This window comes from Bos taurus, chromosome 12 (genome assembly GCF_002263795.3).
Source record: "Bos taurus isolate L1 Dominette 01449 registration number 42190680 breed Hereford chromosome 12, ARS-UCD2.0, whole genome shotgun sequence".
In the NCBI taxonomy this organism is placed as follows: Eukaryota; Metazoa; Chordata; class Mammalia; order Artiodactyla; family Bovidae; genus Bos; species Bos taurus.
Window position 1 is genome coordinate 83,923,995 of NC_037339.1, and position 18,995 is coordinate 83,942,989.

At 41.9% G+C, this 18,995-nt stretch overlaps 1 protein-coding gene across 3 annotated transcripts in view; it reads left to right on the forward strand.

Annotated features, from left to right (window-relative positions):
* Positions 1-18,995, forward strand: part of MYO16 (myosin XVI) — a 519,124-nt gene that overhangs the window by 143,582 nt on the left and 356,547 nt on the right. For all 3 annotated transcript variants that reach the window (XM_059892322.1, XM_025000169.2, XM_059892321.1), the window contains exon 3: positions 15,795-15,865. In XM_059892322.1, the coding sequence (XP_059748305.1) occupies positions 15,795-15,865 (71 nt within the window). The remainder of the gene's footprint in view (positions 1-15,794; positions 15,866-18,995) is intronic.

The window sequence follows — 18,995 nt, forward strand, 5'->3', positions numbered from 1 at the left end:
GCTTTCTTATTGTTCAGAATGAGCATTGTCACTATACTTGTTATAACTCATAGTCATCACTAGGAAGATAGGATTGAAATAATGCCCTAAACTACTGGGACACTTTTAAAACTTTCGGTTACAAGCTTTAAGAACATAGATTGTTGACTTGACATCTGAAGTTTAACTAAATTTTATTTTCATAGTTTAAACAGTTTTCAAAACTGCTAATCATGTCACAATTGGGGATTTAATTTTGAAATTTTATGTGGTACCACAATTTTTAAGAACCTTCAAAAATACATTGAAGATAATTGTAAATTTAGCTATTGCAGTGTGCATGTGTTTATCTTTAAATGTCACAGTCAGACCTTTTTTTAATCATACTTGCTAGTGAAGTTAATTTTAATTGACCCCCAAATTTTATCAAGGGGCTATATTACAGGAATTAAAATTAATCATTTTACTCAAATGCCTCCCAAAAACCTTTTAGTGAGTAATAGACATTTTTGATTATCCTTGCCATGACTATGTTTGGTAAGAATTCAATACACTTTCATTGTCAAAGTGTATCTTTGTTAAACCAGACAAATACCCTATATCCTTTGCCTATTCTCTTTTCATTAACAATCATTTCTTATAAAGTGTATGAACACGCAATCTCTGAAATATGAAGGATAAAAACACAATAGTAGCTAGAGGGGAAGGCAGTGGCGGGGTGGTGGGAGGGATAAACTGGGAAATTGGGACTGACACATACATACTACTCTATATAAAAGGGATAACCTGTAAAGGCCTACTCTAAGCACAAGGAACTCTTTTCAACCCTCTGCAATGCCCTAAATGGGAAAGGAATAGAAAGAAAGAGTGGGTACAGGTACATGTTTACCTGATTCACTTTACCGTACAGTAGAAGCAAACGAAACATTGTAAATTATCTTACTCCAATAATATTTTTTAATGTTAAAAGAAAAACCACGATAGTGATCTAGAAGTGGAAGTGGAAAAGCCCCTGAAATACCAAACTGGACTTGGAAACACCCCACAGCCCACTCAGCGGTGGATGCTTCATTTCTAACAGAAAAGCACCAATTAACTGAGGAACAGTGAGATTAACATGATACAGAAACCGTCTTCTAAATAAAATTCTGTTAACAACTTTCGGTGGGGACTGAGAATGTCACAGAATATAATGAATTATGTATGTGCCTGAGTGATTTTACCATTCTGTCCATCAGCCAGCTCTCAGCTCATTTTCCACTGTTTTTCTCCCAATATTGTTTAAAATCTCTCTTTTCCAGCTTAGTAAGTCCAGTGCCTTCCACGAGGCACCCTCCAGTCCTGTTCATGTGAAGGTCAGGTTACTGCCTTAGAACATGGATACCATACAAAACAGAACAAAAGGGCTCTTGTGGGAGTTTCTGGGAGTGCTTCTGACTCAGGCGTAGGTTTGCAAGACGGAGCGCACCAACTGCTTTTTAGACTGCTCTCTTTCTACTGGCTTCTCCTGCTTTTCTTTCTTTCTGCTGTTTTGCACAACAGTGGTTAAAATTGAAATTCCCGCTGTTTTATATGACAATTTATTTGCATATTTCTTCCCCTACTTCCAAATTCACCTCCTACTCAAGAACTGGAAGAGGGCTGGCTGTAGATGTCAGACTCATTGTTTAGCCAAAGTCCATTCATTTTCATCAATATTTATCTGATGGAGAAACATGCTTGTAGAATATATAACAACCCGATTGACTCTTCTCATTAATTTCTTTGTTTTCACTAATAACTTAGTGAACATCAGTGGCAAGTTGAAATACTCTCAGAACCACCACCATAATTTTTATGTTTGCTGCTGCTGCTGCTGTATCGCTTTAGTCGTGTCCGACTCTGTGCGATCCATAGATGGCAGCCCACCAGGCTCCCCATCCCTGGGATTCTCCAGGCAAGAACACTGGAGTGGGTTGCCATTTCCTTCTCCAATGCGTGGAAATGAAGTCGCTCAGTCGAGTCCGACTCTAGCAACCCCATGGACTGCAGCCTACCAGGCTCCTCCGTCCATGGGATTTTCTAGGCAACAGTACTGGAGTGGGGTGCCATTGCCTTCTCCGAATTTTTATGTTTGGGCGATACTTATTATGGATTGAGTTGGCCAGGCCAGCATTAACTCTGACCATGCCCGCAAAACAGGAGACCCAGGTTTGATTCTTGGGTCAGGAAGATCCCCTGGAGATGGGACTGGCTACTCACTCCAGTATTCTCGACTGGAGAATTCCATGGACAGAGGAGCCATCCATGGGGTCGCGAAGAGTCAGACTGGACTAAGCGACTAACACTTTCACTTTTTACTTTCAATGGTCTTCTATCTGGAGTTTCTACCTTCAGTATTTCATTCTTCTGACATCTCACACACTTAAGCCTACCTGCCATTTTTTTCTGGAAGAATGAAGATCATCTCTCATGTTGTGAAGTTTCAAGATTTTTATAACCTGATCTCAGCACGGTTTTCATTATCTCTGATTTCACTACAACTTAAGTCCCTGCTCTAAGTCTTCTCTCTGGGTTTATTCAAATGCATCTCACTTTCTTTTCTTTCTTTTTTCTTTTTTTTTGGCTTCTCAGCTTTCTTCATAGTACTGGTTCCAATGGACAGACTTTTCCCTCTTCTCTCAACCTCTGCTGGGTTCCTCCACTAAATAAAATATCTGTAACCAAAAACCTGCTAAAATATTCCACCACTTTCCTCTTTTTTCCTCTCTTTTCTCTTCCAAAAGTCTCCAGATACTCAAAAGTGTGAAATTGTGTTTTCCTTGATTGATAAGCTTGTTTTCATGAAGCACTCTGGGGTGGGCTTTACGAGTTTTCTGTTGCTCAGTGGTTGGATGGCATCACGGACTCAGTGGACATGAGTTTGAGCAAGCTCTGGGAGATGGTGAAGGACAGGGAAGCCTGGCGTGCTGCATAGTCCATGGGGTCACAAAGAGTCGACCTGACTGAGCAGCTGAACAACAATGAGTATTCTGTAACAAGTTAATCACCCACGTAGCCCCTTAAGGCACACACTTGGTATGTCTCAGTTTTTGTGGTTCAGGAGTCTGACTGTGCACTTAGGGTCTCAAGTGGCTGTGGTTAAGCTGAGGGTGGGCCGTGGTGGAGACTCGACTGGAGAAGAACCTTCTTGTAAGCTGACTAGTTCCCTGGGGGTTAGGACGAAGGGCCCTGGCTTCTTGCAGGATGTCTCGGGTCCTAGAACCCATCTTAGCTTCTTGGCAAGTGGCCTCTCAGCTTAGTCTGAGGCCAAATTCAAATAGAGTCTCTAGAGTGAGTCTGTCAAGACAGTCACAGAACTGATGTCCCGGAACCTTGGTGACAAGTTGTCACAGTCTCAACCATGTTCAAAGAGAGAGAGTCATAACAGATATGAGCACAGAGAGTGGGTCACGGGAGAGGGGTGCCCTCGGGAATGCCTCCCAACCATACTGCTGTGCCTTCTCCATGAGTGGAACCTGGTTATGAAGACCTGTGTCTGGATTTCTGTCTCTTTTTCTCTGTTTCCTTGTCTCTCTCACACACAGAGGCATGCAATGACTCCTTTTGATCATTTGAATTCCACGTCCTTGAAGACATTCATTCAAAATTTTTTCATTAATCTTAAATCTTTTTCATATGAAAGTTCCTAAATGTATTTTCTATTAAATGAACTTAACTGCTAAAGGTTCTAAGAGAACCTTTTAGAAATAAGCAAATTAGCTACAATTCAAGCCATTGAAACTCTTCTAAACTGTTCACAGCAACCCCTCTGAAGAAATGATCCTCTGGTGATATATGCCACCCCAACGTGCAAAATCTTATTCTTTACTGCATAAATATTTTTCCTTCTTCTTTTAGTAGTGATATGTGGTTTGAAAAATTTAAATTAGACCGTTAGTTCATGGCAAAGAATTTACAAAGATGCTCTGTTATCCATGCTAACCTGTACCTATGCTGTTGCTTATATTCTTATTTTACAACTGTATTTTTGCCAAACAGTTCTTTTAATGTTGACTCTAAGTCACCTTTTTACTTTTTATATATTTATTATAAAACCAAAGAAAAAAAGGTCTGTTGAAAAACAGCAACTAGACAATGCTCTTTGTGAGATCAAGATTGAAGAGCAAACAAAAACTCCTTTTGAGAGGAAAAAGACAAAACTTAAAACATTTTTAAGAGTAGACAAGTTAGATGAGACTAGGCTGTCAGGCGCATGCCAAGGATCACCGTGACCTGTGAAATACATTGAACCGATTAGTATATCTGTGCAACAGAGGACAGTCAGCTTTTGTGCTGCATTAATGTTTCCTGCATGTGTTCTGTAAATTTTGTTCTACATAATTTAGCCCATTTTTAAATTAAGCTACTTTAACTGATTGCTCTGATAATCAGGGTTGATTGTAATCAGTGAAATTAAAATAATGATACTAGCAGAAAATACTGGATCTCTGTCGTGCTCTCTCTCTCACACACACACGCTCACAAAATCATGCTGTAAAATCCATGTGTCTGGCCTTTTGTGTGTGGGGGAGGCTTTATCTTAGAGTGTTGCTGGTGGACCATGCATCTCTCCATCTTCTCCGTGGTGTTATCTGGTAGCTGCCTCACTTGCCACCAGCTGTACCGTTCTACATTTCCTCTATATCTGCATCTCATTGCTTCCCTGAAGTCACCTCAGCCCCTTCGTTCCTTGCAATCTCATTTGTCTGTTTTCCTTTGACTCGCTCTTTAATCCCTTAATCTTCTAGATAGCTGCCTATCTTCATGGTCAACTGTACTGTAGACTAAAGCTGCCAATGTACTAAATGTCTCAACGTTGCTAAGTCTTTTTAATCCAATAAAAATAAAAAGCATCTTTTTCTTAGTTTGGAGCTTAAATGTGTTTTATTACACACATAGACATTTTAATATACATTTTTATTGTAAATACCTTTTTTCCTAACCTCAGTTCTGTGATAATCTAAAAATATTTTTTGATGATTTGAATATATGGGTTCTAGTCCCAACTGACACAAACCTTGGGAACTAACACTTAAATCCAGTAGACGAAAACTTGAAGCAGTGATGAGCAATGCATGTGTCAGCCCAAAACTCTGAACATTGCTTAAAGAATGATGAAACAATGTTTGTTAGAACTGAATGTTACGGTCTGAGAAAAATGAAGATTATTTAGTACATGGAGATGAATAATGGGTTGATTTGAACAAAAAATTATTTGGTGGCAACATTGCTGGATGACTTACGGTGAGAAGGGGGACACGTTTAATCAGATTTTCTTACAGGTAGTTTTCAAAGCACAACCTTCTCCCACCTTGGGGTTTTTGTGGTTCCTCCAGATTGTGTGGAGAAGGCAATGGCACCCCACTCCAGTACTCTTGCCTGGAAAATCCCATGGACGGAGGAGCCTGGTGGGCTGCAGTCCATGGGGTCACGAAGACTCGGACACAGCTGAGCGACTTCACTTTCACTTTCCACTTTCATTCATTGGAGAAGGAAATGGCAACCCACTCCAGTGTTCTTGCCTGGAGAATCCCAGGGATGGGGAGCCTGGTGGGCTGCCGTCTATGGGGTTGCACAGAGTCGGACACGACTGAAGTGGCGCAGCAGCAGCAGAAGCCACATTATGTGGTACCCAACGTGCATCTGTGTAGCCAGCAAAGGGATAAGACGCAAAAGATCTGTGAAAATCACAAGGAGTTTTAAATCCTGTCCTGAACTTAACCAGGTGGAGGCTGAATTAATAAGTTAAATGTAAAAAAAAAAAAAAAAAAAGACACATGTAGTTAGGTTAGCTGATTTCCTTTTGGGAAGGGTAGAGTCTTCCTACTGCTACTGCTAAGTCACTTCAGTTGTGTCCGACTCTGTGGGACCCCATAGACGGCAGCCCACCAGGCTCCCCCGTGAGGGGAGAGAAAGAAACACGAAGTCTGAGCACAGGCCATTTCATCATTTGGGCTTTTGCTTACCGTTGTTTGTGTTATAAGGATTCGTTTGGTCTTGAGTCCAGAGTGGTGGACGATGCACCTCCTCACTTGTTTAGCCATTCTAGTATCTAGCTAAGTCAGTGTTATTTCTGGTTTGAAGAGAGGTGACTTTTGCAGTCCACACTCTCATGGGTTACATGTTTAATGAACATAAATAGGCTAGAAAAAGAACCACGTCTATTACTGCCGCCACATTCCTGAACTTTCAGGAAAGCCTGCTCTGCACAGGTGTTGACCTCGGTTTAGAGGTTGACTAGATGACAGCACAGAAGTGCCCTTCTCAGATCCAAAAGCGGATTTGTCATTAGTGTCTCTAAGTTAAAAGGCACTGCTTTCAGTGGCATTTTGAAACTGTATACTGTTTCAAGTGTCCAACAAGCCTAACTTGTTGGACACTTGCCTCTGCCTTTTTCTTTTCCCCTCACACTTAATAACGAGCTTCCCTGGTGGCTCAGATGGTGAAGAATCTGTCTGCAATGTAGGAGACCCCAGTTCAATTCCTGGGTCAGGAAGATCTGCTGGAGAAGGGATAGGCTACCCACTCCAGTATTCCTGGGCTTTCCTGGTGGCTCAGCTGGTAAAGAATCTGCCTGCAATGCCAGAAACCTGGGTTCAATCCCTGGGTTGGGAACTTTCTTTGGCAAAGGGAAAGGCTACCCACTCCAGTATTCTGGCCTGGAGGATTCCATGGACTGTATAGTCACAGGGTCGCAAAGAGTTGGACACGACTGAACGACTTTCACTTCACTTAATAATGGAATTTTAAACACATAATGTCATGAGTCAAATGTAAATGCTCAGTATAGATTTCAGCTAAATAAAGAGCTGGGTACCAGGAACAGATTTTTCTTCAAGACCTACTCTTTAAGGAATGATATCCATGATGCATGCCTTATGTTTCCTTGATTTTTCATGAGACGGAAATGTCCTCAGTACTTCTGAGACGAACGGAGGTATTTGGGATTCATTGGCGTAACTTAGCCTGCGCACAGAATGCTGGATTTCAAGAGTATTTAAGACACAAATTGAAATCGGTTAATTAAAATAAAGTATGCAACATGCAGGAACATGAAAAACTGTTGATTTTGCATTTGTAGGGCGGTTCTTTCTGTGAAGACGTAATTCTGATAAACAGATTTTTATGGTAGCTTCTGAGGTCATGAGCACCAAGGCAAGGGCGGGCTCACTCGGTTTTGTTGAGTGTGGAAGCCTCTGGCAAGTATTGAAATTGGAATTGATCATTTCTTAGGGGCAGTGTTTATCTCTTTCCTAAATGTGTCACATGGTACATATTTTTCCACATGAGCATCTCTGGGGACAACAGTTATAAATGCTTAATGGCATACAGGTCAGAGCATAAAAAAGAAAAATGTACTGATGAATGAGACTCAGAAAAAAGGTAGACATTGAAATAGTAACCTGGGAAATATCGGAGTCAAGTAACGACTAACATGTGGTTTATTTGATGCTGAGTTGAAAACTGTAAAAAGTAGTGTCTAGGGGGCTAGACTTGAACACCCCTGCTGAGTCATTCTTAAGTGACCAGAAACTATACTTCTGAATTCAGAACTGCTCTCTACCTACATCCTTTTGGCTAAACATACCTATTTCAGCACATTGGAGGAAAATTTTCCAAAATGATATTTTACAGATAAGAAGACTTTATTATCACTGAAAATTATTCCCATGCTGCTTCAGAGTTACTGAGAAACACAAATAGGATTTATGCAAAAAGAACGATTTCTGTTTTTCATTCTGTATACAGTTTTTACATAGGTTCCCTGGTAGCTCAGTTGGGAAAGAATCCGCCTGCAGGGCAGGAGACCCTGGTTCTATTCTTGGGTAAGGAAAATCCACTGGAGAAGGGATAGGCTACCCACTCCAGTACTCTTGGGCTTCCCTGGTGGCTCAGCTGGTAAAGAATCCACCTGCAATGCAGGAGACATGTGTTTGAACCCTTGGGTTGGGAAGAGCCCCTGGACTCCAGTCTTCTGGTCTGGAGAATTCCATGGACCATATAGTCCGTGGGGTCACGGAGAGTCAGACAAGACTGACTCTGACTTTCACTTTCATACATAATTTAATAAGATATAATAAAGCATATGTGGTTTAAGAAGGTTATAAAGTTCAATAAGAGCATCACAGCAGGAGGATTATAGCTTTTTATTGTGATAAAATCCATCTAAAATACAACTGCCCATTTTCATTGTTTTAAAATGTACCATTTAGCACATTTACGATGTTCTGCATCTATCACCACTATTTAATTTTAGGACATGCATGTCATCACCCCAAATGGAAATACTGAATCCCTTAGACACTCAATCTCCATTTCACCCTCGCTCAGCCACTGACAACCACCAGACTGCTTTCTATCTTTATGAATTTCCTTCCTCTGGATATTTCATATAAGTGAAATCACACACTATATAGCTTACTGTGTCTGGCTTCTCTCATTTAGTTTTTAAATATTCATTTATGTTGTAACAATAACCTCAATACATATCAATAACCTCAGATATGCAGATGACATCACTCTTATGACAGAAAGCGAAGAAGAACTAAAGAGCCTCTTGATGAAAGTGTAAGAGGAGAGTGAAAAGTTTGGCTTAAAACTCAAAGATCATGGCATCTGGTCCCATCACTTCATGGCAAATAGATGTGGATGCAATGGAAACCATGACAGACTTAATTTTTTTGGACTCCAAAATCACTGCAGATAGGAACTGCAGCCATGAAATTAAAAGACACTTGCTCCTTGGAAGAAAAGCTGTGACCAACCTAGACAGCATAATAAAAAGCAGTGACATCACTTTGCCACCAAAGGTCCGTCTAGCCAAGGCTGTGGTTTTTCTACTAGTCATGTTTGGATGTGAGAGTTGGACTACAAAAAAAGCTGAGCACTGAAGAATTGGTGCTTTTGAACTGTGGCGTTGGAGAAGACTCTTGAGAGTCTCTTGGACTGCAAGGAGATCCAACCAGTCCATCCTAAAGGAAATCAGTCCTGAATATTCATTGGAAGGAATGATGTTGAAGCTGAAACTCCAATCCTTTGGCCACCTGATGCGAAGAACTGACTCATTTGAAAAGACCCTGATGCTGGGAAAGACTGAAGGCAGGAGAAGGGGACGACAGAGGATGAGATGGTTGGATGGCATCACCAACTTGATGGACATGAGTTTGAGTAAACTCCGGGAGTTGGTAATGGACAGGGAAGCCTGGCATGCTGCAGTCCATGGGGTTGCAAAGAGTTGGACACGACTGAGCGACTGAACTGAACTGATCTTGTAACACAAATTTACTTCCTGTTTCATAGCTAAATAATTTTCCATTATGTAGCTCTAACTCCCTTTCTTTACTCATCAGGCATTGATGGGCATTTGGGTTGTTTCACCTTTTGGCTGCTCTGAATTCTCGTTCCCGTTTCGTTGGTCTGTTTATCTGTCTTCAGTCAGCACCACACTGTTTTGCTGACCAAACCTTTGCAGTAAGCTTTGAAATTGTAAAGTGAGTCATCCCACATGCTTCATCTTCTTCTTTTTTTCATTCTTTCTTTTTCAAGATTATTTTGGCTATTTGAGTCTCCTATGAATTTTAGGACCTGCTTGTGTTTTTTCTACAAAAAATGCTATGGGTTTTGATAGGGAGATGTTTTGGCTTTTTGATAAGAAAATGTCCTGGGGGATGAAGGAGCACCTTGCCACTTCATATCTTCTTTCTTCATCGTTCCCACTGATATTAGTTGTAGTAGGTAAATTTACCAAAAAAGAGTTACTACTTGGGCTTCCCTGGTGGCACTAGTGGTAAAGAACCCGCCTGCCAGTGCAGGAGGCATGAGACACGGGTTCAGTCTCTGGGTTGGGAAGATCCCCTGGAGGGGGGCATGGCAACCTACTCCAGTATTTTTGCCTGGAGAGTCCCATGGGCAGAGGAGCCTGGTGGGCTGTGATCCATCGGGTCACAAAGAGTCAAACACGACTGAAGTGACTTAGTATGCACACAGGTACTACTTAGTAACCAATATTTCTAAACTTTAGTACTCTAGAGGATGTTCCTTCGCAGGGCTTCCTATGAGGATGCAGCTTAGAAGCCATAGTAATGTTTTGTTTCAGTCTTCCTTGACTCTGTTGATCTCAAATGTGAAATCTTTGTGAATACAAAACCCCTGTTATCACGAGAACCATGTGCGAGCAGAGATGGCTGTGCAATCAGATGTCCACCCCAGCTCCTATGGTCAGCAAAGCACTTGCTGTTATCAAGTAGCTATCAAGTTACCATCATCGATGTGCCGATTGTCCTCAACACAGGTAAATCTGTCGTGTCTAGACACTTACAGTGATGACTGTCATCACCGTTGGTGTTGGTGATGGTTGATGACGGTGGGGATGTGCAGGGGAGACAGCTGCAGATCCTACTGCCGATGATGGATTTGCATCCATTTTTACCCCAATAGCTGAAGATTTAGAGACTGAATGTTTCTTTTTAAATATCAAATCATGGCCCCCACACAGACATTGCGATGGAACTTCTGAGGCAGCTTGGTGATGAAGCCACAAATATACAATAAATGCTGAATCGGTTCCAAGCAGCAACACTCTGAAAGGAGCCTCAGCTTCATTATTCTGTTTGGTCCCCAGATGGCTGTTTTTCCTTGAGCTGTTTCCTTGCAGATTTTATTGTAACAGACTCTGAGTCAAGGTGCGTTTTCACTTGCCTGTCAGTTCCAACCACGCTGTTATAAAGTTGTTATGAACTGGAACCTTTCTGAAGAAAGTATTTGAACCTGAATTGGGACCATTTCCCACAAAATCAGTAATTGTGAGGACATTGCCGTAGATCTTGAATCCTGTTGCTGTTCCCGAGTTGAAGGTGACCCTTCCAGTCTCTTGTCACATGAGAGGTAAGGGGTCCTGATGCTCTTCACGGTTAAGAACACAATCCTGGAAGCCACAGGCTTTACATCCATCATGCTACCATCACATAACTAATAAGCCTCAGTTTCCTTATCAATTGTATTGATATGTATACAAGTACAGTATTTGTGTCACAGAGTTGGGAGAATCAAAGTAATTCTTATACTAAAGCACTGAGAGCAGTATCAGATCCCTGCATACTTCGGAAAGCTCAGTGTGTGCTTACCACACATATATTTTTTCTTTGTTATATATTTACATCTGGGTATCTTACAATGTCATTTTTAACCCTTAGCACAGGCTTACAATGTAGCACATTCTACTGTTTGTATATGTGAGGAATATACTGTTTCTTTATTTAGTCAGTAGTCGATTTCGTCTTATTCTTGCTCTGGATCCATGGTATTTAGGGGCAAACCAGCCCATAACCAGTCTGTGGTTCCACTTTAGTTCTGATAGTGTGAACAATGCTTAAGAAAATGGTCTTTCTATCTAGGAAGAGAAAATGCCGGATTTCCCTTCTTTTTCTCCTGAGTTTGAAGTCTGCCTGGGTGAGGGAGGGGCTGGAGTTTATTCATTGGTTTCACTGTGGCAGGAAGGATGCGCTGCAGTTGCTGGGTGCAGAGTCTGTCTAATTCCTGGATATTCTTGGACAGTGTTCCTTATCCACCTCACGCTTGTCCACCATGGTGCTTCCTGTACCATGCTGGTGGCTATTCTCACAGCCCCTGAGGGCCGATTGTTAAAATATCAGGAATTAATGAGTTGGATGTAAAACAGTTGTTTTTTTTTTAAAAAAAAACAAACCTATATTAACAATTAAAGTATATAAAATTAAGTACTGAATTGTAATTAACTCATTTTTACTTGCTGCTAAGTTGCTTCAGTCATGTCCAACTCTGTGTGACCCCATAGATGGCAACCCACTAGGCTCCCCCATCCTTGGGATTCTCCTGGCAAGAACACTGGAGTGAGTTGCCATTTCCTTCTCCAATTCGTGAAAGTGAAAAGTGAAAGGGAAGTCACTCAGTCCTGTCCAACTCTTAACAACCCCATGGACTGCAGCCTACCAGGCTCCGCCGTCCATGAGATTTTCCAGGCAAGAGTACTGGAGTGGGGTGCCATACTTAGATCGTAATAAACACAAAGGTAAAACTCAAAGCTCATCACTTCCTATTCAGTTCTCTACATTTCTTCTCCTTTTTTGCTCTCAACGTTTTGTCTCTTTTGTCTGTGTGATAGAAATGCCACAGAACTGTGAGCTGAGTCACATAGCCTCCAAACTCTGGGCTCAGTGACACCACATCCTGGTAGCTTGGGATCAGCCATGGTGGAAGATTCACACCAAAAGAACCGGTCAGTGCTAGAAGTCGGAGCTTAATTTATTATCCTGACTGTGTAGAATTCAAGAAGTGGTGGAGAAAGTGTTGATGATGCAGATTGTACTTTAATACATATTGTGTCAGTGGCCAAAGCACAAAGATGTCATAAAATATGATTACATTGTTCAGAAACTAATATCTGATTAGCAAAGATGTCGCTCAGGTTATTTATAAATTCCTGAAGTTCTGACATCCTTCACTGCTTCACTTCAGTCGTACTCAGGAGTCAGCAAACCTTTTCTGTGAAGGTCAGTTAGCAAGTATTTTAAACTTTAAGGGTCACATACAATCTGGGTTACACATTCTTCTTGGATTTTTTTGTCTTGTATTTTTTTAAATTGTTATCTTCTCCTCACACACCTTTCAGAACTGTAGAAGTCATTCTTAGCTTAAGGGCTGTTTGCTGACAGATTTGGCCTGACAGCCAGAGTTTCCTGATCCCTGGCTCATATGCATTAATTTCAGTGAAAATATCAACCAGAATACTAAGGTCCCACTCATTAATTGGAAACAAAGATTGACTGTATGGATACAAGTGTTAAGTAAAAATCAAAATCATTTTGTGAGAATCATTTGATTATATGGAATTACAACAAATTGTGAGTTGCACAGCCTGTATAGCAGCAAATTCCTAAATGCATATCCATCCACCCACCCATCCATCCATCCACCCACCCATCCATCCATCCACCATCCCATCCCATCCATCCATCCATCCACCATCCCACCCATCCATCCATCTGCCCACCCACCCATCCATCCACCTGCCCACCCATCCATCCATCCACCATCCCATCCATCCATCCATCATCTAGACATCTCCATCCATCCTTGAGCATTCACCAGCACATCATTGTGGCCCACCTGCTCCTGTGGAAACACAAACATTTAGTCCATAGCACCTACCTAAGGATTTTTTTACTTCTTTGCTTAATAGGCTATGATCCTCTTCATTGGCCACAGAATGATGCCTGCGTCTTGTAGTGTAATGTAAAATATCCCCCACAACACATTCCTCCAAGTCACACACAGCCTTCTACTCCTGACTGTTGTTTGCTCCCCCCTTGCTCATCATTCTCCCATCATCTCCTCCATTGCCCTCTTCTGCCCCTTTATTCTGCCTGATAAATTGTATACTCATCTTTCAATAAATATTGGTAAATTTGCATTGGCTTACATCCTATACTTAAATTCAGCATTTAATAATCATAGGGTTTTGAAAAAATTTAGAATAAACCTTAAGGTATGTGTTTAATGATATATCATTATCGGTTTCATAACTTAAACAGTAGTTTTACTAATAAAAATCATTTAGCGACCCCCTGACCGGGGCCAGGAAGCTTGATCAGTTTGCTGTATGTGTTGTTCCATTGAATTCACACTACACTCTCATCGTGGGAGTCCAAAAATTGTCTATTATTTTACTAACAGAAAACTAAGACATAGAGAGAAGTCCGTTCACTTACCCAATGGGGCTCAGTCTCAAATGGGTCAAACTGCAAGGCCAGTGTATCACTGATTTATATAATGTATAGTTCACCACATGTGTGCATGGTGGGTTCTTTGTAGAAATATAATAGCATTTTACTAACATTTTAACCAGTAACATATAATCGTCCTCACTATTGGTGGTGTGATCACACCAGTACAAGTTCTTTGTTGTAAAGACCATAAAGCACTAAGGAGGTTTCAGCCAGTTCAAGATGAATAATTTCATTTGTTAAGCAATAATTATTAGGGTAAAAGTGCTATTTTCATTCTGAGAAAACTATTGGTAAATATAGTTAAGGAACTTTCTGTTTTCATGAACACACTTTCTAAAATTAAGCGTGGGAAGTATATGAGGGAGTAAGACATGCATGCACTTACTACATGTATGTGCAGAAGAAGACTGAGAAAGGCAGCAAGGGAGCCTGTTGACATACAGCCAGGAAACAGGCTGGTTCACAGCAGCTCAGAGATGGGAAGAGAAGCCAAAGCCTCACCTTGCTGGACTGTCCTGTAGAGGGCAGACAAGGGAGGTACCTGTGTCTGCAAATGGATGAGCCGTCTGATGCCAGGTTACAACTCATCCTGTAAGACCTATACCTTTGTCACCAACCTCCCACATTAGGAGAATCTAGGTTACAAAAAGAGTTAAATGATTAAAGAAAGAACATCATCAAGCAAAGCTGTTGGGTGAATGAATAGTGTAGACATGCTTCTGTGGAGACACTTCTTTGTGGAAGAGGGCTGGGAGGACCAAGCTGTGAGGTCAAGGAGCCAGGCCAAGTATCACTGTTGGTCTGAGAGCAGGAATGCATCCGGCTTTCCCAAGGAGAGAGACTTGGACAGGGATGCTCCCATTTCAGGAGAGGCTGTTTGGAGACTGCACGGGGCTGGGTGTGGGTTTGTCACATCTGTGGGGCTGGCATGCCTCCTCTTCATCCCTCGTGCAAGCGTCATGGAAGAGATAGTCTGGGAGAAAAAGTGGTGTGAGAGGAGCTGTGTCCGTCCTCTGTGATGTGCAGTTAAAGTTGGGGAATATGGTAACAAACCAGAGACTGGAACACAGTCAAGACTTGGGGTGACAGGTATGTCAAGTGGGGTGACAAGGACAGTGTCTGTGTTCTAATAACATTAACAAATTACAGAGAAAGGTAGTGGAAAGACAGTTTGCTCTAGAAAGTATGAGTTTGAATCTTAGTCATTCTTGTACAGTTCTGTATAATAACAAACTCGAAGAACTGTTGCTTTAGTTATCTATTTGTGGACAAAACGTGAATGGCTCTTCATGAAAATGATGATACTGCTGTTAACAGTGGGAACTGGAATAGTGTCTTGGGGAATGGATGGGCCTCTTGGAGCCCACAGAGTGTCACAGAAGATACATTAACAACACAGCCTATCTCCCAAGGCCTGTTGCATTCCATGCCCTATCCGGCCCACCTCTGCTGTTCAAATGGAAACACGGGTCACTTTCCAGCTGTGCTGTTATCCTGATGAGTGGCATCTATTTTGAGCTGTCTGACATTGCTAATTTAGCTACAAATGGCTTTGGGAGAATGATGGAAGTGGGGCCGAGGGGTAATTGCACGAAGGAAAGCTTAATGTGCAAAGTGTCAGCTTTTATTGTTTTAAGCCAATGAGTCCTAATGAGTTTAAAAAAATAAGAGTGAGCTAAAGCATACATGAGCTGAGTGAAGTGATTCCCTTCTTTTTGCTTATTTCTCCTTGATCTATGATAGAAGCTTAAGCCAGGCATTTTGAAATAATAAATTGTAAGAGTGTGGTCCCCTTTGGGAATAGTTTGTGGGGCTGAAATAGGTGATGATGTTGGCAAACCAAGAAATGGATTTCAATGTGAAGAGAAATGCTGCCAAGGTTAAATCCCCAAAATAATGTTGGACGGTGATTCGTGCATCTTCTTTGGCTTTCATGGCTGTTTGGGATTTAGACACAAATGAAACGCTGCCCCTTCTGGTTCACAGTGTGGAACAAAGACGTGCTGTAACTCCCCTCTCTCATTCTTCCAGTGCTGCGACTCCTGAAGGAGGGGGCCGACCCCCACATGCCTGTGTCCTCCGGAGGGTCCCTGCTCCATCTGGTAAGAGCTGTGATGCCCGGGTGGGAGTGGGTGACATGCTGTGGAAGGGGAACCAACTGTGGACTCCAAACTCCGCAGCGGAATGCACTTGTAACAGACGACGACCAGTGCAGTGATGTGCTTCAGAGGAACAGGCCTGAATAGTGACACGCTGATGCTTGTTAATTACTCGTAATATAGTTTGTAAATTGTTGTTGTTTAGCTGCTTAGTCATGTCTGATTCTTTTGCAACCCAGGGACAGAGGAGCCGGGTGGGCTGCAGTCCATGCGATTACTCAGGCAAGAATAGTGGAGTGAGTTGCCGTTTGTTCCTCCAGGAGATCTTCCTGATCCAGGGATCGAACCTATGTCTTCTGTTGTCTACTGAATTGGCTGGAGGATTCTTTACTCCTGAACCACCAAGGAAGCTCATCTTTCTCTCTTTCTCTCCCTCTCTCTGTCAATTAATTCTATACAAAATTATCAGGAGACTGGAAACCAAATGTTTCATAGCGTGTTTCAATCAAGCAGAATGACCACTGGTTGGCATTACTACAGACGGGATTTTAAGCCTGGGAGAGGAAAATGAAGTAGCTGATCTTTAGGGCATGTCCTAAAAGTCAAAAGAAAAACATAGAAAAGAGAATAAAACAAAGGAGAAAGCATTAGAAAAGGGGGTGGGGGCATAACAGTTAGTAATAACTGGTTCTGACTTGAATGTGATTTTTAAAAGAATAAATTAAATCTAAATGACATGGGAGGAAGTCAAGGACCCTATTTTCAGAAAACTTAAAAAATAAAAAGCTGCAGATATGGTAGTAGAATAATAACATTTGAAGCAGAGAGATGCTTTCAGCTCAACAGTGCCCTAAGGGCAGATTTTGTGGTCTGCATATGAGGTTTGAAGCTAATAAAGCAGATATGAACAACAGAAAGATGTTAAATGTAAAAGTAGGAGCTGTCATATGGCTCTATTACATGTGGGCAATTTCTACATATCTTGGAAGACATGCAACATTTTACATATTCACTGTCACAAAAAAAAAAAAATAGTGAGTTAGTGAAAGTTGCTCAGTCGTGTCCGACTCTTTGCGACCCCATCCATGGACTATACAGTCCATGGACTTCTCCAGGCCAGAATACCGGAGTGGGTAGCCTTTCCCTTCTCCAGGGATCTTCCCAACCCAGGGTGAGATATATATATATATATATATATATATATATATATATATATAATACAAGGCTAAATTGAACGGTTTTGAATGATAAAATATACGGCCCAGAGAACCGTATTGTTGGTCAGAAATAGGAAGACACGGCTTCTTTACCGTTGAGCCAGCTAATCTTTAGTGAATGGAGTTTGCATATCTGCATTAAAGAAGATCCTTTTGAACATGAATTGTATTCAACAAATAAGCAGAATAATATTGCATCAATTATAGAGCATTAGGCAGCCCTCCTTTCTTTTATTTACTTTCTTATCCCACTGAGTTTTTACAATTCTCTGCTCATGGCCTGGATAATATAAATGTGAATAAAACTTTACTACATTCTTGTGGAAACAAGCAGGGAACGATTAAGTGAATAAACAAGTAAATAACCACATAAACAAATAAATACAGCCGTTTCACATGCAAGAAATTTTTGCTGTTTCAGTTAAGGGCAAAACTTAAGTAAAGGGAGATGTCAATAGTTGTTCAATTTAGTGGTCTTTAGGACAAGCGTAAGACATGATTTTGAAAAAATGCCCAGATTAATATAAAAGCCTAATTTATAATTGTGTACCAATATTTTAAAAATACTGTATTTCTTCACTTAGCACAAACCATGTTAAGGGAGGTCACGCATCGATCAGATGGAAGCTCTCTAACCTGGGGCTGGATCTGAGCCTGGTTGCCTCCTAGCGTCACCTGGCAGCTGTAAGATGCCAACATCGACCTTCTGGTGACAGCCCAGCCTGGAGATTCTGACTTCACTTTTCTGGGGTGTCGATTGAACTTTGGGGTGGTGCAGAACTCCCCCAGGTGATTCTAATTTATGGGCAAGGTTGATAACCACTGCCAGCAAGAGAAACCTGTGTCTGCCAAAGCCTGGGGGGCACCCAGGGTGCAGGCAGTCATACTACACACGCAGCAGAGTAGAATGGTAACTCAGAATCTGGGTGGACAACACAGCTGAAGAATGTAAGCCATTTCTCTCCAGCACAGATTGAGATGGAAAGAGATTTCTAGAGCGTTTTGGCTGTGAAGTCTCTGTTTTATCCTTAGAAAGCCGCCTCGCTCCAGCATCGACGGAGATGGAGAGGGTTCTAGGGTGTTCTGGCTGTGAAGCCTCTGTTTTATCCTTAGAAAGCCGCCTCGCTCCAGCATCGACGGAGATGGAGAGGGTTCTAGGGTGTTCTGGCTGTGAAGCCTCTGTTTTATCCTTAGAAAGCCGCCTCGCTCCAGCATCGACGGAGATGGAGAGGGTTCTAGGGTGTTCTGGCTCTGAAGCCTCTGTTTTATCCTTAGAAAGCCGCCTCGCTCCAGCATCGATGGAGATGGAGAGGGTTCTCGGGTGTTCTGGCTGTGAAGTCTCTGTTTTATCCTTAGAAAGCCGCCTCGCTCCAGCATTGACGGAGATGGAAAGGGTTCTCGGGTGTTCTGGCTGTGAAGCCTTTGTTTTATCCTCACATCATTACCTGGCTTACATGACATTTCCAAGGAGCCATGTGGCCCATTAGTTCTGGGCCCCAGGTTTGGCTGTAACAAGCAGTCTTAGACTAAGGACTTCCTGGAGATAAGATTCTCTTCTTGGTCAGTATCACTGGCATCCTTACCAAGAGGTCCAGCAGTCTGCATATTCTCGAGGAGACCACCCTGGCCCTGCCTTCTTTTCTTGGGGGCACTGACCCCTCCCTCTGTGTCCCCCTTCAGAAGGTGAGCAGGAGGGAAGTAAGTCACGTGCCAGCTGCTTTGTCTTTTTTCCCCTCTGTGTGATCACATGGGGTCCATGTACCCTTTCCATTAAGCTTCAGGAGACTTCTAAGCTCACAGAGCCTCGTTTTTTTTTCCCATCTGTGAGTTGGGGATGTTATACAAGCTGATACTTTCAAAGTATTTACTACGATGAACAGGACTTCAAAGCATGAATTGTGTTGATCAAATGACTT